Here is a 20,380-nt window from a genome sequence, read left to right as displayed (position 1 = left end):
TCCTCAAAACATCTAAAAATATGTGTGCATAAAAAGGGGGTTCGGGTGCTTTCCCTTCCAATAGACCTTTTAAGAAAACGTATGCCAAATGTGTGTGTAAATAATACATATATAACGCACTCTCTTCAGTCAAAGTAAAGTGCTGGTGACTTTGGATAGCTTCGAATTGTTATGTTTCCCAGCTTTTCTTTAACTGAAAAGAGTGGATGTTGTTGGTGTATAGAGGGAGGTAGCAGACTCAGCAGTCTGACGCTTTGTTTAGGAGTACGGAGGTAGTAGCCCACTGTACTAAAGCAGCACGTGGTAAAACAGCACGATCGAAAGCTACAATGTGTTCTAAAAACCGATTTGTAACGTACCACATTTTAAATGACTGCGTGGGAATGTCTGATTCACTACAGGGGGGATTGCACACCCCATTGAACTATACATTTAAAAAATAGCCACATTAAAACAGAGATATTGAGACACCGGGTAAGCTTTAAATGCTTATTTATTTCCTTTTGTTTTATTTTAGTTTTTTTTTTTTTTTTTTTTTTTTTTTTTTTTTTTTTTTTAACCTTTCCCATGTTTGCGAACACTGGAAAAAAATAACACATTGCAACAGTTGCTCATCTAGGACACTTGCTCAACCAGCATGTACACATTGAATAGGGTTTGCCTTCCCATCCCTCTTGCCGAATCTTGGCTACTGGCAAAGACGTTATTGTCCTGAGTTTGAGGGAGGATTAGCTAAGCATGTGCGCTAGTGTACACGTTATATATGGTCACTAGTTCCTCCTGGAACCTGCTTGAAGTTTAATGTGGCAGCCCAAAATATGTTGGAAAGTACCTTCATTAAGTCATGGTACTATACTAAGGTAGGCACCATCATGCAATACATGCCCACAATATGTCCTAAATTACCATCTTAATGCAGGAGTCTGCATTATAGCATAGCAGCAAGAGTTACTACTATACTACCAGAACTATCATTACACCATGAATGATCAAAGTATTTCACGAAATCCCACTATCCATTGTTGTGTGTTATCAATCTGCGAGTATTTTTTTTTTTTTATTTTTTTTTTTTGCTTGTGTGAGTTTGTGAAGTATGGAGTTGTGTTGAATCTTAGTTCTCGATGGTATGAGGACTTCGTGCTTCGTTTATTTTGCTGACAAACATATCACTGCCTTCACTGCAGTGTCTAATTAATTAGCGCTGCAGTTGGAGGTATTGAAATGCCCATGGGCAGGGAGGGCAGCGTGGGCATGAGGGGCACAATTCAAAAGAAAGACGTTCACCGTGGGGCAAACAATGGCGTCAAGAGTGTGCCCGTGTTTGCCTTACGGTGAAATGTGTCCAATTTGTTCCCCATGTGACCAGTCAGTGTGGCACTTCCTAACTTGGTAAATAGTTTTATAAGAGATGTTGTGTCCCCTCTATTTTTTGCTTGTGTGAATCAGTGAGATCAGTTGGAGAGGAGACTGAGAAATGAACTATTCACTAGCAGACCAGCACATTCTGAAATCAAATATTTAACTTTTTTTTCAATAGAGTTCTGTTTTTGTGTGTGTGTGTGTATGTGTGTGTATGTATGTATGTATGTATGTATATATATATATATATATATATATATATATATATATATATATATATGTGTGTATATATATATTTTTTTTCTTTCATGCTGATTGCACTAAAATATACATTGAGTAGCTTGTGTAATATGTTCCCATATTGCCTTCTTGAGGTGCTGGTGACATTTACCAACCCAGGCACCCTAGCTAGGTATGGCCTCTAGGTGGCCAGATATTGTACCTAGCAATTGTGTGTGGTAAGCACACCCTAAATCCCCCTTATAGTGGAAAATATAGATATTGATCAATGAGGCTTACCTAGAGTCCAAGGTAAATCTCAAGGGCTTAACATGGAGAGACTAAAACTGATGCCAGAAAGAATAGGAGTCACGGTTGGGTCGAGTAACCTCTGATATCCAGGAGTGAAACTGCTGATGACCCTTTCCAGATGGTAACCCCAATTTAGTTTTCCTTGGAACGGGCCCTGTGTAGCACTGGCCTTATTTCAATTCCATGATTAAATGTCTGTCATGGGTGATACAGCTAATATTAGCTAACATCAGAGAGTGAACAGAGATTGAACAAATTATTCTGTTCCACATAGAATAATTAAAATTGGCCCATTGTATCTTGACCAGTGGTTCAGGGTTAGGATAGAGTGGAAGAGAACCAGTCAAAAGTCCTGCTTCTTAGGGCCAAAGAGTCTCTGAGAGTGGTAGTGTTCCATAGTTAATTGTGGCAAAGGCTGACAGGGGGAATTACTAAAACGGTCACAAAATGTATTATATAATGGGTCATTCAGAGTTTATAGTGTAGATGTTCCCTTACTGCTGTCGCATCAGAACCCAGCTGCCAATTTTCTGTGACTTTCTTAACTATTTAATCAGGTATGATACTCTACTTGGGCATCATTGAGATTTCAAGGCATTCCTCATCCTTTGTGACTTAATCCACCAAGTAATTAGGGCATCCCAATGTTCTTTTCTGTTAGAATTGTGTGAGTTAGATGGTAGCTTATACTCCATTTGGTCAGCTCATGGTGTAATACTTTTTAGAATTACCATCACTATATTGCTGATGTCTCCCACCAGTACAATCCTTCTTTGAGCATGACTTAAGGGGCTAGAAGATAACTCTCCATAGCACCTCCTGCAATTCAAAGGCCACTTGCTCCCCATACCTACAATCAAACAGCCATTCATCTGTTCTAGTGTCCCAAGTCAACAGGCTTGTGCTGCAAGTGGAGTTGAAGAAAGAGTAAGAGGTCATCATTGATACAAATTAGAAAGTGTCTGTATCAGAAATCAATAAAGACTGTATTTTCATTTGGTCTTCTGGAAAATTAAACTGACAACCCAGAAACTACTTTAGAAAATTTCCCGGCCTGAGTGGTTTTTTTTAATCTAAAAAGCAATGTATAACAAAGTGATAGCACGAAATGGTGCCCTTTCTTAAATGCTCCTTGTAAAGAACTGGCAGTGAACTTCCCTTTCTGGCTTAGTGGGCAAAAGGGCAGAAGTGGCAAATGTAGGTGGTTTGTTGGATTTTAGGAACTGTGCAAATACTTGGGCCTCTATTTTTAAGGTACCTTAATTAGAGGGAAAGGATAGCTTTATTTTTTTTTTATTCTAAATGTTTTTATTTAGAGTTTTGCAATATGAAACGATAGACATCCAAAAGGAACCCACATATGACCTGTTGTTATCTTAATGGGGACTATGCCCAACCCCCTCAATACAGTAGACCTGTAATAGGATAGTACAGTTCAACTGGCAATTTCAGCCATGTTCTGCCTTCTCAAGTACCCTCCTCCATTGTGTTCAGCCAGATGTCAGGACTAGGCCACCCACAACAAGGCTGCTGGAATAACCATCTCTGGATCAAACAAATACAGCAGGATATTGTCGCCATAGCGCAGCAATTTCTCCTGTTGCCCTGGTACATCAGGAATGCTTGCCATATCTGTCCATGTTTGCACCCGACATCCAACGGTTATGTGCAGAAGGCAAAGGGGAGGGACGATAGGGAACACTCCTTCCCAGTATCCAGTCCCAAAGGGAATGAGGTGGACATTCTCTCCCCCCCTCCCCATTAACCTAGACTGCCTCCATGGGTGTACCTTAGAACATTGATGCCTGTTTACAGAGCACTGGGGGTCAAATCCAAAAGTGAGGAGTATTTAATAGAGGTATGTCCAATCAAAAGAATCAAACACTTTTTCAGCATCCAAAGAAATAGCCAGTGTTTTTTTTGTTCATGACCCACTACATCTAACCAGTTCTGCAGAACGCAAGTTCCGTTGAGTCACCCTCTTTGGCATGAAACCTTATAGGTCCGAATACACCAGGGAGGTGATTTCTTTCACCAGTCAATTGGCCTGCAGTTTCACCTCTGTATTAAGAGAAATGGGTCTTACGGTGTTATAGCTCTTCTTGGGCTTATCAAGTTTTGGTATCACAGCTATAGCAATGTGACTAAGATCTGCAGACAGTGTCCCCTCTCTGCTTGCCCCTTTGAGCATATTAAGCACATGCAGACCAATATTCCGAGAGTGCCATTAGGCCCAGGTGCTTTCCCATTTGGCATTCTTTGGTGAGCTCTCAAGGGAGAATTCTTCTTCTACGGCTGCCCTGTCTGGCTAGAACATGCAAGTGTAACTTGCATAGAAAATCAGCCATACCAAGGGGGAAGGGGGGAGTGCGTGTTGGCTTGTATGTAAGGGGGTGTAGAACCTTTCAAACTCATGTGTTGTCACACAATCTGTTCAGATCACAAGCCCCTTCTTAAGGTGGATTTCTTCCACCCATCTTGATTCTTCCTCCCTCCTAGTTAGCCAAGTCAACAGATTACCTGATTTGTGTAGTGTTTATGGCTGTTATCACAGGAGGGGTTTCATAATCTCTGCACCCTTTTCATATGGGTCTGGGACTTCTATCCATCAATTGTCTATGGTTTTGTGGTTGTGCATGGTTGATGGAGATTTAAGTCTGTAGTTTAGTTGTGTGTTGGTTAATGTGAAAGTAAAATGAGTTTGATCCTTCTAAATCGTAATAGTGTGTTAATTGCAGTGTTGTATGACACTATATTGAGGTTGTTAATAATGACTGTTAGAAATTGGCATTCTGGTTGGTAAAGGTATGCAACCTGTCCAATCCGGAACCACAAATCATCACCTGGATAAGTCAGATGCACATCCTAAATTAATCTGTGCTCATCCTAGGGTATCATGCAAGCAGGTTTAACTTAAGAGGCAATGTGTAAAGTACTTGTGCAACACTTAACTGTGGAAAAAGTCACACAAAAATAATCCACACCAAGTTAGAAAGAATAGATCGTAATTTAATGAGCAAAAGAATAAAAATCCAATACTTATGTTGAGATGTGAATTTTTAAATAATATTTGTAAATGTAGTGCTTAAACGCTTCAAGTGCCAATCTGAGCTATCTGGTCATGCTAGACTGGGGTAAATCTAAAGTTGAGGCCGACTGTGGTGGAGCACGGGCTGGCTACAGGGACCAACCTTGTCCCTCTGAAGGAGTACCTTGTATGGAGGGTTGTGTAGATGTCAAAGATCCGATGCAAGGAGCAGAGGAGAAATGCGGAGGTGATGTATTGGATCAGATCCGTGCAGTTAGGGGATGCGTCATCGTCTCGCCACGCAGTCATTGATCCTTGAATAGTGGTGTGGTGTTGAACCCCTTGCGATAAAGGCAATGTCATCAAGCTGCGCAGCCAACGATGTGTTGGGTCTGAGGTTGATGCGCTGGTTCCAAGCCAAACAGTTGGTGTTGCAATGTCTTTGTCATCAGCTGCAGTGGAGATGCGTTGGTGTCGCAGAGAGATTTGGTGGTTCTCATTGGCACAGTGATGATGCATGAATTTCTGTAGAAAACAGCTTCAGAACCTACTTCCAATGGCCCAGGATTGGATTGACACCACTTGGCAGGGTAGGACTCACAGATGGCAGAGTCTGGAAACGGTAGCAGAACTGAGTGAAGTCTTTGATGTCCCTGAGACGTCAGAACAGGAAGAAAGCCAGCAAGCCCCTGGTGTCACTTTTGGTTCTGGATATGTAGAGCTGTAGGTTCACTCCTTCTCACTCCCAGGCAAGGAGGGCAGCAGGGCAGGCACAGCAAATCAGGAGTCCAGCAAGCAGAGTGACCGTCCCTTCAGCACAGCAGTCCTTCTTACTGACAGAATTTCCACCTGTCTAGAGGTGTACTGCTTTGTTGGTGTCTGAGGCCCAGTACTAAGACTCATTTAGGCCTTTGAAGTGGGGGAGGCTTCAAAGAGAGGCCTTTGGAGTCGGCCAAGTCCCTGCCCTTGATACCCTGGCTCCAGATACACTACAGGGTGTTATGCAGCTCTTTGTGTGAGAACAGAGGCAGCCCTTTTATGTGCAAGTGTCAGTGCCTCCCTCCCATCCTGCTCAGGATGACCCATCAAGATGTTAATGGCACATCGGGATGTGGATGGACCATCAGGCACACCTAAGCTTCCTTTGTATGTGGCTTTCTGGAGGGAAGGCACAAGAGCCTACCTGTCACCCACCCAGATGTGTATTCAGAGACCGGTAGAGGCACAGAATGGTTAAAGTAAGAAAATGCCAACAAAAAGTGGCATTTTCAGGTTTGCAGCTTAACATCCAACTTTACCATAAGTTGTGATTTTTAAATTGCCCAGAGACCGCAAACTCAAAATATCTATCTTGTCCCAATTGAAACTACACCTATAAAATGTAAAAAGGCAATCCCAATGTTAACCTATGGGCTAGATAGGCCTTTTAGTAGAGAAAAACTAATTTAAGAGTTTTTCATTACCTGGACATGTAAAATGTAAAGGTCCAACTTTTTAAATACACTGTCCTTTGTCTTTGGGCTGTCTAGAGCCTACCTGAGGGGTGCCTTATATGTATTAACATGGAAAGTGTGGGCCTGGCAAGTGAATTAACTTGCTAGGTTGACATGGAAGTTTAAAACTAATCACACAGGCTCTGCAATGGCAGGCCTGAGACCTGTTTAAAGGGCTACTAAAGTGGGTGGACCATTCAGTGCTGCAGGACCACCAGAAGAATTTAATTACAGGCCCTGGGCAAATTTAGTGCACTTTACTAGGGACTTATAAGTAAATTAAACATGCTGATTGTGGCTAGGCCAATATTGCCATGTTTTAGGGAAAGAGCACAAGCACTTTAGCCCTGGTCGGCAGTGGTAAAGTGCTCAGAGTCCTGAAGACGACAAAAACGAATTCAGCAAAAAGTGGAGAGAAAGGGCAAAAAGTCTGGGGAATAACCATGCAGAAAGGGACAGGTCAAACAATGACCTACAAAACTATCAACTGTACTGTGCCACTTACCACTACGTAGGCAAGGTAAGTATATAATTACTAGTTTAATATCCACAGCTACCTACCTAGACTTATGTTGTAATGCAGTGGTTTGGCTGATGTAGTGAAAGCAATATTTTTGTCTTGCGATATGTATTTGCTGTAGTGGGGGGTGGGGGGGATATTGTGATCTGAGTCATTGGTGACCACTGCCTACCTTGTGCAGATTATTTCTGGACTGCATCACTACATCACTAGCCAGGAAAGTGGCTATGGTTTGACGTTTTGCGCATGATGTATGGTGGAACTTACTTTATTTGAATGCTTTTAAGGTGTCTGGCATTGGTGGAGGGGAGTTCTCAGTTGGCAGCTCTTTTCCAGTATTTCGCTTTGGTGCCTTGTTGTGAACACAAGTGTATCAGGAGATCTATCTAGTTTCCTTGTTTGAGTAAGGCGAATTTGAAGTGTGGTTGGTCAGGTACTCTGTAGTGAGTATTGTTGAATGCAAGTGATGACGCTATCTGTTACAACAATATATTACTATATAGCAGAGTTATCTAAGAAATGTTTTAGTTGTGGCAAGTGGGTTGAGCTAGATATTATACAACATGGAATATCAGGATGGCATGGGCTTTGGTGAGAGCAGTGATAGTCCGCTCTGTGGCAGGTATGTACATGTAAATGTAGCCAGCGACTCCCACACAGATCTCTGCATTGAGATATAACTGCTAAAAATGTAATTTAGGTCCCCAAGAACTGTGTCTGACTTGTAATAAAAGGTCCTTTGCACTGACAAGGATGTGTTTCTTTCTTTATAGGCTGTGCTACATTTCCCAGTTTTTACAAGTTTTACTTTTGCTGTATTAGCACGTCTTTGTTTGGTACACAGATTCAGTTGCATATCTACACACATCTAACAAAAATGTGACGATAAAACCATTGCTTCGAAGCACGAAAAAGTAATGTGTTCTGTTCCCTTTTTTGTTTTAGGTCTTGCTGACAGTCTTTGCATCTGACCAGTGGAACTGAAGCTTCTCCACAATGTATCCATTCTCCATGCCCATGTGTTTTGGAGATGGGAATGCTGGGCGTGCCTCCAAGTTTGTTTTTGTCCTTTTTGTTTTGGGGGTATTTCTCTTTTGTGCTGGACTTTTGCTTTCAATCTTTGGCTTCCAGGCATGCCAGGTGGAGGGGTTCCATGAGTGTAGCATGACGCTGAAGGTTTTGGGGCCTTCTCTTGCAGCTCTTGGTCTGGGCTCCATAGTAGTAGCCAAGTCTAGAGCAAGGCTTTACTTTAGGCAGAGACCATTGCAAGGCGACCAAGTGGACACTGAGAGCTTTTTTCTCTGTGGGGAAAACAACCAGTTTGCCCAGTTTCTGATTTTTGGCTTTCTGTTTTTAGCCAGTGGACTTCTGATCAGTGTACTAGGCATGTGGGTTCCTGGATGCAGCACGGGATCACACCACCAGCAAGGGAACAATACTAGCACGCCAAACATTGAGTTCCAAAGCTGTGGGTTGCTTTCACTGCAGATAATGGGACCATTGATTGTGCTTGTTGGGTTGAGCTTTTTTGTGGTGGCTCATATCAAGAAGAAACACATTCCAACACCAAACGAAGAGGAGTCTCTTGAAGAACAGCCAGCGCCTGCCTCGGTGCCGTTCCAGATAACAGTAGGTAAGTTAATACTTGAAGTTTAGTTATAGTTAACTTTAGTGATTGTAATAAAATGACTAAAAATTCAAATAGGACTAGTAATTGTTTGTTAGACAACAGTTTAGTGACTAAAATTATAATTGGTAAGTTCATATAATGTTTACCTTCAAATTAATACAATTTTGGAGTGGGTCTGGAGTGGAATGTTCACATGATCCAGCGACAGCCTTAAACATCAGAACAAAGTGAACGTACTTCCTAGTAAACTCATAGGACTGTATTTGCTTCTCATTGGCTGTGTTCTCCAGGACCACCCCTAAAGTGTGCTCTCCTTCAGCCCGAAATTGGGCTTTCTGGCTTGTCTTCTAGCTTTATTCTCTGGTGACTTTTCCATGTCTTCATTCTTCCGTCATGCTGCCACTTCTTTCCTGGCGCTACTGTCCAATGCACACTGTCGGGCATCTCCCTTACTCGGCTACTTCCTTCCTATTCTGTTGCAACATTTCTGCCTTACGCCTGCCGCTACTATCAAACTGCTGTAGTCATCAAGCACCCAAGCCTTTTCATGGGCCTACCTTTAGGTTCTCCCCCCACCTGGAGCATTGTTTTATAACATAATGCTCTGGAATTTGGGTGCTATTGGTTAGCACTCCCATTTTTAAGGTATGTACCATTGCATTGTATGAAAAACATCTGCTCACACATCAAGGCCCTCGTTATGAATATCATCTTATTTCGCATGCAGTCTGATAACAGCAGTTACTTTTCCCACCTTTCTAATGAGATTGCAGAAACACTGCAGTCACTTCACTTTCAGCTGCAGAAGATGGCCAACCTCTCAGTGTGAAAGTAAAAGGTAAAATTAGGAATTAATAGAGGAATCAGTCCCGGAATTGCTGAGGGCCCCCATCCCTAGTAGTAATTCTTTATTTCTTAGTGGACCCTAAGGGCCCAACGTGTAATGAGCCATGCTTTCCCCCAGCCACGGCAATACTAGGTTCACGCAGTACCAGTTACTCTAAGAGTGGGGAAATTCCGGCCCATTTCCCAGACCACTTGTGATAAGGGCCCATATGGTTTCATGCTGAACGGTATGTCTTGGGTACTTTTTAGTATTTTGTGTGCAGGAACTCTATAGAACAGCGTTCAGAAAATGTAGGGGGACTGCCTGCAGGCAACTAAATACTCAGCATACCCCTGGATGGACATACTGCCAAGCACCAATAACTTACAGCTTTACATTGGCTAGTCAATGTTGAATTGTATCTAGTAAGATTAAAAAGTGCATTACTAGGAACCAGACGCGGCTTATTTTACGAGGAAACACAACCTGCTGTTCTCCGTTAGTCATGTAAATGCACCCAAGATTCTACTGAGGGAGTTTTGCAGCAACATGGCAGCCTAAATCCTGTGCTGGCCAATTTCGTCTACTTCAGTTTCAGGAAAGTTAAACCTGTCGTGTTGTCATTTGAGAGGCCCCGTGTCGCTCTTGGTGGTGATACCCGAACGCCCCTTACCTTTGATCCCGCCCAACAGAACACTCTAAGAACGCGCTGGAGCCGTTGAAAAAAGGCATTTCAAGATAAGGCTAAAGAGAAAAATAAAAGCTTTTTGTGGCAGCAAGAGCTGTATTTGGGAGCAGGAAACCAGGAAGACTCTGCAGACTCATTGTAAAATAACCACATTGATGCACCCACCACGTCTGGTCTGAGGAGGATGCGAGGAAAAGACACCTGGACTGTGGGTCCTCCCGGAGTCGAGGTTGTAGGCCATGACGTTATTTGAAGCTTGGGCGCCCTTTTGATTTAGGGTCAAGAATCCATCAGACCGCTGTATTTACCGTTAGAACAATAAACGCTTGAGGTTTTTAAAGTTGTTATGTTTTGTTGTAAGGCTTAACTTATTGGAAGTTTTTGTAGTAGAGCATTGCAGATAATTAGTCTAGAAAAGTTACAGGCATGGTTTAGGAACGTGCCACGGTCTCTGAAAAGAAGTGTGGCTAGAGAGCACCAGGATTCTCATTGCTGCTAAAACAAAGAGATCGTTTCCTTGTTTCTACCATGGCCCTCGAGCATGGTGGGGCTTTGCATAGGGTTCTACTTTTTTTTTTTTTTAACCAATCAATAAAATATTTTTAACATCGTAGTTTAAACGATTGCAACCTCTAACACACTACCTTATTAGAGTGCATGTTGCGCCACACACCTAAATCAGTTCAACTGTTTCTGGAATGATTTCTGTCGGTGGAAAATGTGGCATTATCCTAAAGTGGTCAAATAGGAATATTTTGGTGGGTGAAAGACCGTCCATTTTCATTTTCTCATCAAGCAACTATATGAAAAATGGCAAAAAATACCACCAATGTCATCTAATGTGTTCAGTTCCCGTGTTTTTCACCACTTTGCATTTTTGAAATTTGTTTTATCTTCGTTGCTGTTTGGTAAACTTTGCTCTGAATCTGAAAAAATCCAGTGGTCATAGTATTGGATGGAATCCATTTGTTTATTTGATTGTTTCTCTGTTCGACATTTTTTTCTTTCAAACGGTCTTTTTCCTATTCTGCGAAATGTTAATTCGTTTTTCAAAGTACACCGGGAGCACACGAGTGAAATCATTAACAGTCCTTCCCAGCTGCCGTGCAACGTTCATTACTCTATACAAAGTAAGGCCCTTCAAACTGGATTAGCAGTTTCGTGATTGTTATCGTGTCGGCTTTCGTTGGTTGTTGCTAGTTCTGTTTGTCCATAGCAGGTTTACACCTGCCTGTTCGGGTTGGTTTTTCCATCTGCTTTTCCTGGTAGTGAAGTTCTCCTCCGCACACGGGCACATTTCAGCCGCTGTCCTCTTTCCCGCCCAAGTATTATTTGTATTTAAAACATTTGCAGCAGTGGCAGGCGCAGCACGTTCTGCCTCTACCTGCTTAAAGTATTGTGTTTGGATAAGTTTTGTGACTAAAGGTCCGGGTTCATGCATATTTAAAATATTAATTTGTAGAGCAGGGGCTTAGGAGCCCAACGCCGAAAAATACAGTGGTTGCTGCTTGCGAGTAGCAAGAAAATTAAATACAGCAAGTGAGCCCAAACCTTTCTACAAGAGTTCTGTGTCTACATCCATCCATCCATCTACATCCATCAAAGCATCTCTCCATCAATCTTTCATTCCATTCAACCGCTGATATCCACCATTTCACCTTTATATTTTGGTATTAATTGATTCCTTCATCATTTATTCGGTCACCATTTCATTCACCATCTATGTGGGCATCTGTCAATACATCCATACATTATTTGACTTCAGATCCTGCAATAAAGCCTCTCATCAATCTATTTTGTCAATCCACCCATCATCCATCCATCCTCTCATATTTCCATTTGATTTGCCATCCACCCCCTCCAATTTCCGATTATTATGCTACCAGTCCGCTCTCTCAAATTTCCATTTACTCTGCCATGCTTTCAACCACTCATCCATTTGCAAAATTATCATTTACTCTGCCATCCTTTCACATATCTATCTTTCCATTCTCTCAGATTTCCATCTGTGAGAAAAGGCCTCTTTTGGACGTGGTTAGCCCCCACTTTTTGCCTGGTGCATGGTGTAGCCTATATTTTGTAGTGCCTAGGGCCCCAGCTAACCAGGTTCCCTGGGCCAGAGATTTGTCCCCTACATCTGGTGTGATGCATTGGCACAATTGGATACACATTTAGCTACCACTATGTCCCTAGTAAAAGGTACTTAGGTACCCAGGGCATGGGGTACTTTGGGTAGGCCCCTGAGGGCATCGGCACCGATTCTGCCATCCTCTAGGGCCATGCATCCAGATGCCCTCAGCACTGCCATTGCAGGCTGGGTGTCCTGATGCATAACTAAAATACAAACTCAAATTGGCACACTGTCTGTGTGCCCTGTCCACAATACATTGCATATACTATGGGTAAGATGGCCCTCTGGCAGGTCTTCCAGCCCTAAGGCAGGGTGCACCATATTATATGTGAGAGCATAGCTGCATGAGCAATACGCCCCCACCGTGTCCTTGCCAAACCTGCGACATAGTGAGTGAGCATAACTGCCATTTTAATACATGTGGTAGACACTGGTCAATGCGAGTTTCAAAGCTAGATGATGGCCAGTCTGAACCCTGGATTGTTTGGTATCAAACAACTCAGAATGATAAATCCAAACTGGTACCAGTATTGGATTTATCCCTAAATGTACTCAGGGTCACCTTAGAGATGCTCACTGCAAAAGGTAACTACCCTGGCATTGTCCCCAAACTCCGCAAGATCATCAACCTCTCCTTCAACACCGCCACCTTCCCGGACAGCTGGAAGCACGCAGAAATCCAACCCCTCCTCAAGAAACCCAAGGCTGACCCCAACGATCTCAAAAACATCCGACCGATCTCTCTCCTCCCTTTTCCAGCGAAAGTCCTAGAGAAGATAGTCAACGCACAGCTCGCCCACTTCCTAGAAGACAACTCCATCCTAGACCCCTCTCAATCTGGATTCAGACGAAACCACAGCACTGAGACTGCACTCCTCGCCGCCACAGATGACATCAGACAACAAATGGACAACGGCGAAACCTCAGCCCTCATCCTCCTCGACCTATCAGCCGCTTTCGACGCAGTCTGCCACCGCACCCTGCTAACCCGTCTCCACGAAGCCGGCATCCAAGACAAAGCCCTCAACTGGATCTCATCCTTCCTCTCCGACAGAACCCAGAGAGTCCGACTCTCACCCTTCCGCTCCAAAGCCACCAACCTCATCTGCGGCGTCCCCCAAGGCTCCTCTCTTAGCCCAACGTTGTTCAACGTCTACATGGCCCCCCTCGCACAACTGGCCCATCAACACAACCTTAGCATCATCTCCTACGCCGACGACACCCAGCTCGTCCTCTCCCTGACCAAAGATCCGCCAAAACCAACCTCCACGAGGGACTAAAATCCATCGCCGATTGGATGAGCAACAGCCGCCTGAAGCTCAACTCCGACAAGACGGAAGTCCTCATCCTCGGACGCTCCCCCCTCGGCCTGGAACGACTCCTGGTGGCCCACCGACCTCGGCCCCCCACCCACCCCAGCCAGCCACGTACGAAACCTCGGCTTCGTCCTCGACTCTGCTCTCACCATGTCCAAACAGATCAACGCCGTCTCCTCCTCCTTGTTTCAACACCCTCCGCATGCTCCGCAGGATCTTCAAGTGGATTCCAACAGGGACCAGGAAGACGGTGACTCAAGCCCTCGTCAGTAGCAGACTTGACTACGGCAACGCACTCTACACAGGCATCCCAACGAAAGACATCAAACGACTCCAACGCATCCAGAACTCATCCGCCCGCCTGATCCTCGACATACCCCGCCGATGTCACATCTCCCCCCACCTGAAGGACCTCCACTGGCTCCCTGTGGAAAAAAGGATCACCTTCAAACTCCTCACCCACGCACACAAGGCACTACACAACACCGGACCCACCTACCTGAACACCAGACTCAACTTCTACGTCCCCACACGCCAACTCCGCTCTGCCAACCTCGCCCTCGCCTTCGTCCCCCGAATCCAGCGCAAGACCTCTGGCGGCAGATCCTTCTCCTTCCTCGCCGCCAAGACCTGGAACTCTCTCCCCACCTCTCTACGCCAGACCCAGGACCTCCTCACCTTCAGGAGACTCCTCAAGACATGGCTCTTCGAACGCTAGCAGCACCCCCCCCCCCCTCCCCAGCGCCTCGAAACCCTGTCTGGTACATAGCGCGCTTTATAAATTCACTGATTGATTGATTGATTGATTGATTGATTGATTGATTGTTGTTGACTGGTTCTATCCTTCCTGCCATCTCGAGATACCTAATCTACAAACCTTGGGGAAGAGATCAGTCTCTCTGGTCGTAGAACAAAGCCCTTCCTGGGTGGAGGTGCTAACACCCCCTCTCTCAGGAATGGTCAGTGCCCTGATGGTGAGATTCAGAGGGCTAACCGCCTTTGAAACTCGACCCCCAGGCTTGCTGCTAGCAGCAATGATAACCCCATGCAAATCCCCACTTTTGGTGGGAGCATCAGCGGGAAACTCAGAGTAGGAGGAGTGGCCCCACCTGGCATGCATCACATCAATGGTGTTGCCTGCAAGGAGGATACTACATTTCATTTTCCTCCATCTTGAGTAAAAGGAAAATAGCCAATCGGGGATAGGGAAGTGACCCTTCCCACAGGAAGCGGTCACTGTAATGGGTGTAGCCACCCAAAGCTAGGCCGCAACCCCTCCCCAACCCCCCCCAAAATGCCCACTAATACAGTATTTAGTGGGCACCCCTAGACCAGGAAATCCTATTCAAAGGACAAAAGAAGACCAGCATTAAGAAGATTCAAGGCACAGGAACTGTGGACCTGCTGCAACATAGAAAAGGTGCCAAACCCTGCCACCTGCACCAAGTACCTGACCATCACAGATGAGGAGCTGCTGGACGACTGGAAAAACTCTAAAGAACCTCAATCTCAAGGCCTTATTATTGACATAGAACTCCATTCAGAGTGGAGGTACCACTCTACAACAGCAAAAAAAACAGCGAGCCAATGAGGGTCAATTCACTGACCAGCCGCTAACTCCTGAACCAGAAGTTGTAGCTGGTCTCAACAATGCACCAACAACTGCAAGGACAAACCCTGCAAGGGTGCCAAGTTTAGTGGTACTGCATCCTCCAGTGGTCAAACCGTATCAAAACCATGAGTATTGGTCACCTAACATTGGACGCCCAAAAAACCAGCCCACCCAGGGGCTGAAAAAGGACGAGGAGAAAGCCCCAGTCGAGAGACTTCAGGAACACTCTGGACCTCCCGCCAGAGTGCCCCTGTTGTCCTGCAAACAACCTTTGAACCATCTTACCCCCTGCTCCAGAGGGGATCTTTGCACACAGCTCCTGGCTCACCAATTTGCTCTGCACCCGACCGTCCTGTGCCCTGCAGCGAAGAACCTGCTGTGTCCTAAGGGGCCACCACCCCTTGCGACCTTGACACTCTAAGGGGACCCCAAGGAACTTTCTTTAAACTTACCTGTGTGGTGCTTTTCCATGTGGAACCCTGCAGTGGCCCTCCACCAGCTCCAGAGACCTGCTCCTGCCAGAACCGGGAGCCGCCCAAATTTCTCTAGCTGGCACAGTGTGCCCACTGATGACCACGGTCAACCTGTAAAAGAAGAACTTAGTAAACTAACTGTATGATTTTATATGTATTTTTAAAGGTGATCTTCTATTGATTCTATGGTGCATAATTAAGCACAAGAGACTATTTTAATTGAACTTAAAAAATTCATATCTCAAAAAGTACTTAACCAATTTTGATAATCTTGGTCTTAAACATTACATAAAAATCTGACTTATTTTTTATAAATTGGTTTTGAGTTATTCTTTTGAGTGTGTGAGTTGGAAGATTAATACTGTGAGTAAAACAAATGCTTTGCACTTCTCCAAGATTGGCCTAACTGCTCGACCAAACTACCTTTAAAAATTAGAGCATTAGGTGATATAGTTTTTACCCCTGTAAACCAAAGTGTGGTTGCAAGGACCCCCTACAGTGTGCCTAACTTTGCACACTACATAGAGGGTCCGCCTCCTACACCATCTACTTTGCCATCCTTTCATCCACCCATCCTCACCTATCCATCCTTTCAGATTTTTGTTTATTATGCCATCCTGTCATCCACCCATCCTCTCACCTATACATCCTTTCATCCATCCTTTCTCCCATCCATCCTTTCTCCCATCCATCCTTCGACCCACTCATCCATCTTTTTACCCACCCATCCTATTACCCACCTATTCTTTCATCCACTCATCATTTTACCTAACCATCTTTCACCCTCTCATACATCCGTTCCCTTACTCACCCTTTCACCAACTCATTCATCCATCCATCCATCCATCCATATAATTTGTCCATTGAGTGATTTCTCTGCTACACCAGAGTCTTGCACTGATACAGGGTCATGCCATGTTTTGGGTTTTACTGAAAGATGGCTAGTTCTTAACTATAAATGTTATTATTTGTTTGTAAATTGACTCCTCCTGCAAAAAATCTAATAAGGAATATGGATAAAGCTTACATTTTCCCATGCAAGCAATAAAACAAGCACGCAACAACCGCTTGAAACATGAAGCCTTGCTCATTAGACTTTCAAGAGGAGCCTGGTCATGGCAGCCAGTCTTCAGTCAGTGGTGCAACACCACATAAATGCACTGCCAGTACACTACAGGCAAGTACAGAAAGAAGAGCAATTGAAAATATTCTTTATTCTGCACTTTGATGTTCTGCTGAAATAAACCAAAACTGCGCAAATTTGTCAGTCCCTTTAACAGTAGCATAGCAAGGTAGCTAGGGGCAATACCGCAAGGTAGGAAAACAGTGCCCCTGCTTGTTTAGAACAAGCTTTAACTTGGAATTTGGTGAAACTAAACTGTGCAGATTAGGAACCTACATTGTGTTATCCAATTACTAAAGTCCAATGACACTAAAGGGTATAGCTCTGGGATAATGCTGCATATGACTGTTCTGGTGATGGCTATTTACAAGCGCTCACGGCACAGATACGCTGTAACGTGAATGGATGTGTGCTTTAAAAGCTAATGGGCTTGGAAAGATGAAGAGGCGGCACGAGATGGCACTCATTATTATATTTGTAAAGGACTTAGTTCTCATTTGAAAAAGTCACTGAGATTTATTAATTTTCTTCATGGATGGGGAGGGGAAAACAAATGGATGAATGTCCTTATCTTTCATTAAAGCATGGCGACGTGGTAAAGTATGTCACAAGAGAGACTTCTTATGTAGTTGAATTAGATCCGACTTAGATTTTATGAGTTATGGATGTAAAACTATACTAATTTATTTCATGTTCTTTTTAATACGCAAGTGTAAGGAAGAACTATTCTTATTTTTATTTTCTTTGTTTCTCTTTTGTGCCATAACTCTACCAGGCAAGACTGCAGTCGTCTGTCAGCTGTTTTTCTGTTCAGAGGCCATTTTGTGCATAGCTGTTGGCGCCCAAGGTGGTACACGTATGCTACATTATAGTACTCTAGCTTCAGAAGGACCAACAGTAAGACCCTAAGTATGTAGGAGTCAGATGGCCCACAGAGAGGAGATTGAAGGAGACAAAATACCAACTCGCACATAGAGAATATCTCGGAGTAACTGATGTGAGCACGGGGCAAGGCTCCCACTCATGGTACCACATCACTGATTTGATGCAAAAGTGACAAACCGATATATGGAGACTCCCAAGAAGTGTGGTAAGATGAACAAAATCTATTTTATGTCACACTTGTGGAACTCTACCGTGAAGTAGGAAAGATCTGATGGAACAGTACATACACAACTCATGTGTGATCACCTGCATCGTGACAGAAGTAGGACCCCGGACTAAAGGAGGACTGCGAGCAGTGTGCTTGGAAGGTGTGTGATGCTGCCTGAGCGAACGTCTCTGACATTAAGCCACCTTGCTGTCACAGGTCTTCTTTAGGCATGCATAGCTTCAAAGCGTATTACCCCACAGCAAATATCAGTTTGTGTGTGTACAATAGCTAGCTACTCAGTCATATACTTGCCATCCAAAATGCATCCGATTTAATAACTGTTTAATTCTGTCATGCTGCCAGTGTTTGGTGCTTTGGGTAGGGACTGCTGAGTGAAGCCAACTGGAAGATTCAACCTACATAGATCACATAGCCTGCAAATATGAAACATCTCTGCTGCTTTTATGTGGAAATAGGATCGATGGTGAGGGAGAAGTCTGTATGAGCATGATCCATAAAGGAAGAGAATTAATATGCATGATGCCATGGAGGTGTGAACGAAGACTGGTGAAAGCATGAATGGACTAGTAAGAAATTGCCCATAATGTAATCCATCATGCACAGGGGAAGGTTTGAGTCGAAATCCCAACATAAGCGATTGTTGCTCCTGGCCAGTTCTACTGATTTTAAATACATATATAATTTATTTATCAATTGCGAGTACCACTCTAAAGGCCGTGGGCAAGCCGTAAGTTTACTGTACTAGTCAAGAGGTCAGTTTCTTTGCTGAAATACGTTTTTCTACACTAATAATTATTTTTGAATTTCTAAACCTGCAGCACTCTAAAACTGTAAGTTTTGATGGCTCGACCTTGCTACCCAGCGAGACCAATCTAGAATGAAAGTCCCTGGCATTCAATTTATCTGCACAGTAAAGGTTTCTGGTGCCAGGAGCGAACTGGCACTATTTGGTACAAAGATTGCTTAGTTCCCCGTAGACCAGTCTGGACAGAAACTGAAAATTTGAGGACTTTCATAGTGTTTAATCAAATATTTCCTCAGCTGCCACCAGCAAATATTTAATTTAGACCAAAACTACAGTTTCAGGAGAGACAATGCTGCAGGCACCAAAGTGTTAGTGTTTTGCCTGACACCCTAAAGCCAAATGTTGGCTCTGGATAAATATTTTTACTACAAAGCTACATAGCTCAGCATCTGGGTAACTGAACAGCTAAACTAATGTTGGCAGAGAATGAGTCCTAGTTTGTTGGTCTCCTACGACAGCAGTCGTTGAAGCCTAAAGTGTGTGAAACCATTCTGGCACATTATAATCTGACAATGGAATATATATTTGGCCAATACCAATCACAGCGGGTTCCAGCGCATGTGGGCTACATTCAGATTTTGAATAAAAGTTGTGCCCGGGAGGCTCAGGTGTTATGGGTGCATAACACAAAATAACATGGGCTATAAAATTACAATTGATCAAAAACCTTTAGTCCGAAGAGTGACAGTTATGAAGAGTATCCTAGCGGCTATTTTGAAGGTCACCTGTTGCCCCAAATAACAAAGTGATGGATGAAATGTCTGAATTAATCACTGCCACTGGCGATCGCGTGGGGTGGTTTGTTTTCACTGGAATAGTGGACCAAAAAACACACCTGGACCGGAATGGTGCCAAAATATTTTCCAGAGGATGGGACTAGTTCAATCATCTCACCCATCACTCTTCCGTTTTCCTCGAGAAGAACTGGCGTGGGTCGAGCTCTGCTGGTCTCGCGTTGAGCACTATGATGGAGATGAGATCCGCTGGATTATACTAAGACTTGTACAAATGTAGCTCTGTTTGTAGGATAAACCGTGTCAAAGTTTCACCGTATGTCCCAGGAGCTGCCCTGTATTTCTCTTAAAAGGAAAGTTATGATGGAATGTGTTTGCATCACACTGGAGAGACGGACTTCTCTAAAAGCTGCTGTGTCAGGAATTGTTTTCCATCATATAAGTTAATAAGTAACTAGCAAAGAGCTAATGGTGACTTCCGTGTTAAGGCTTCAAGGCTGAACACGAGCACTGGAGATTGTCTGGTTCCTTGCCTTGATTACCCAGTAATGGATTGCTGCTTTGAAAGAACAGTTCCAAACTGCTGAGCGCGAATGTTTGAAGTGTAGCAGAACTATCTGCTTCACTTAACCTTTTTGGGAGGGAAGGTGTTTGGAATGGGGTCTTTGGTTGGCAGTCAGGTTACCCCCTGTCCAGGCAAGGACCCTCACTCTAGTCAGGGCAAATGAGAAACACACCCAGTTTACCCCCGCTCACCCCCTTGGTAACTTGGCACGAGCAGAAAGGCTCAACCCAGAGATAATGTGTAAAGTATTTGTACCAATACACACAGTAATACAGTGAAAACACTACAAAATGACTAAATACCAGGTTAGACAAATAGCCAATATTTATCTGAACACAACAAGACCAAAATGTCAAAAATCCAACATACACAAAGTTCTGAATTTTTAAAAGATTAAACTACAATATAGCGCTTAGGAACCCAAATGCTTTG

The 20,380-nt window shown here is 43.9% G+C and overlaps 1 protein-coding gene across 2 annotated transcripts in view; it reads left to right on the top strand.

The window, feature by feature from the left end:
* TMEM171 (transmembrane protein 171) overlaps nt 1-20,380 on the top strand; it is an 89,626-nt gene that overhangs the window by 24,065 nt on the left and 45,181 nt on the right. For both annotated transcript variants that reach the window (XM_069224061.1, XM_069224069.1), the window contains exon 3: nt 7,877-8,564. In XM_069224061.1, coding sequence (XP_069080162.1) covers nt 7,928-8,564 — 637 coding nt within the window. In that variant the 5' untranslated portion in view covers nt 7,877-7,927. The remainder of the gene's footprint in view (nt 1-7,876; nt 8,565-20,380) is intronic.

Source organism: Pleurodeles waltl, chromosome 1_1 (genome assembly GCF_031143425.1).
Source record: "Pleurodeles waltl isolate 20211129_DDA chromosome 1_1, aPleWal1.hap1.20221129, whole genome shotgun sequence".
NCBI classification, from domain to species: domain Eukaryota; kingdom Metazoa; phylum Chordata; class Amphibia; order Caudata; family Salamandridae; genus Pleurodeles; species Pleurodeles waltl.
The sequence above is the reverse complement of the archived record's forward strand: the minus strand, read 5'-3'. Positions and strand labels throughout refer to the sequence as shown.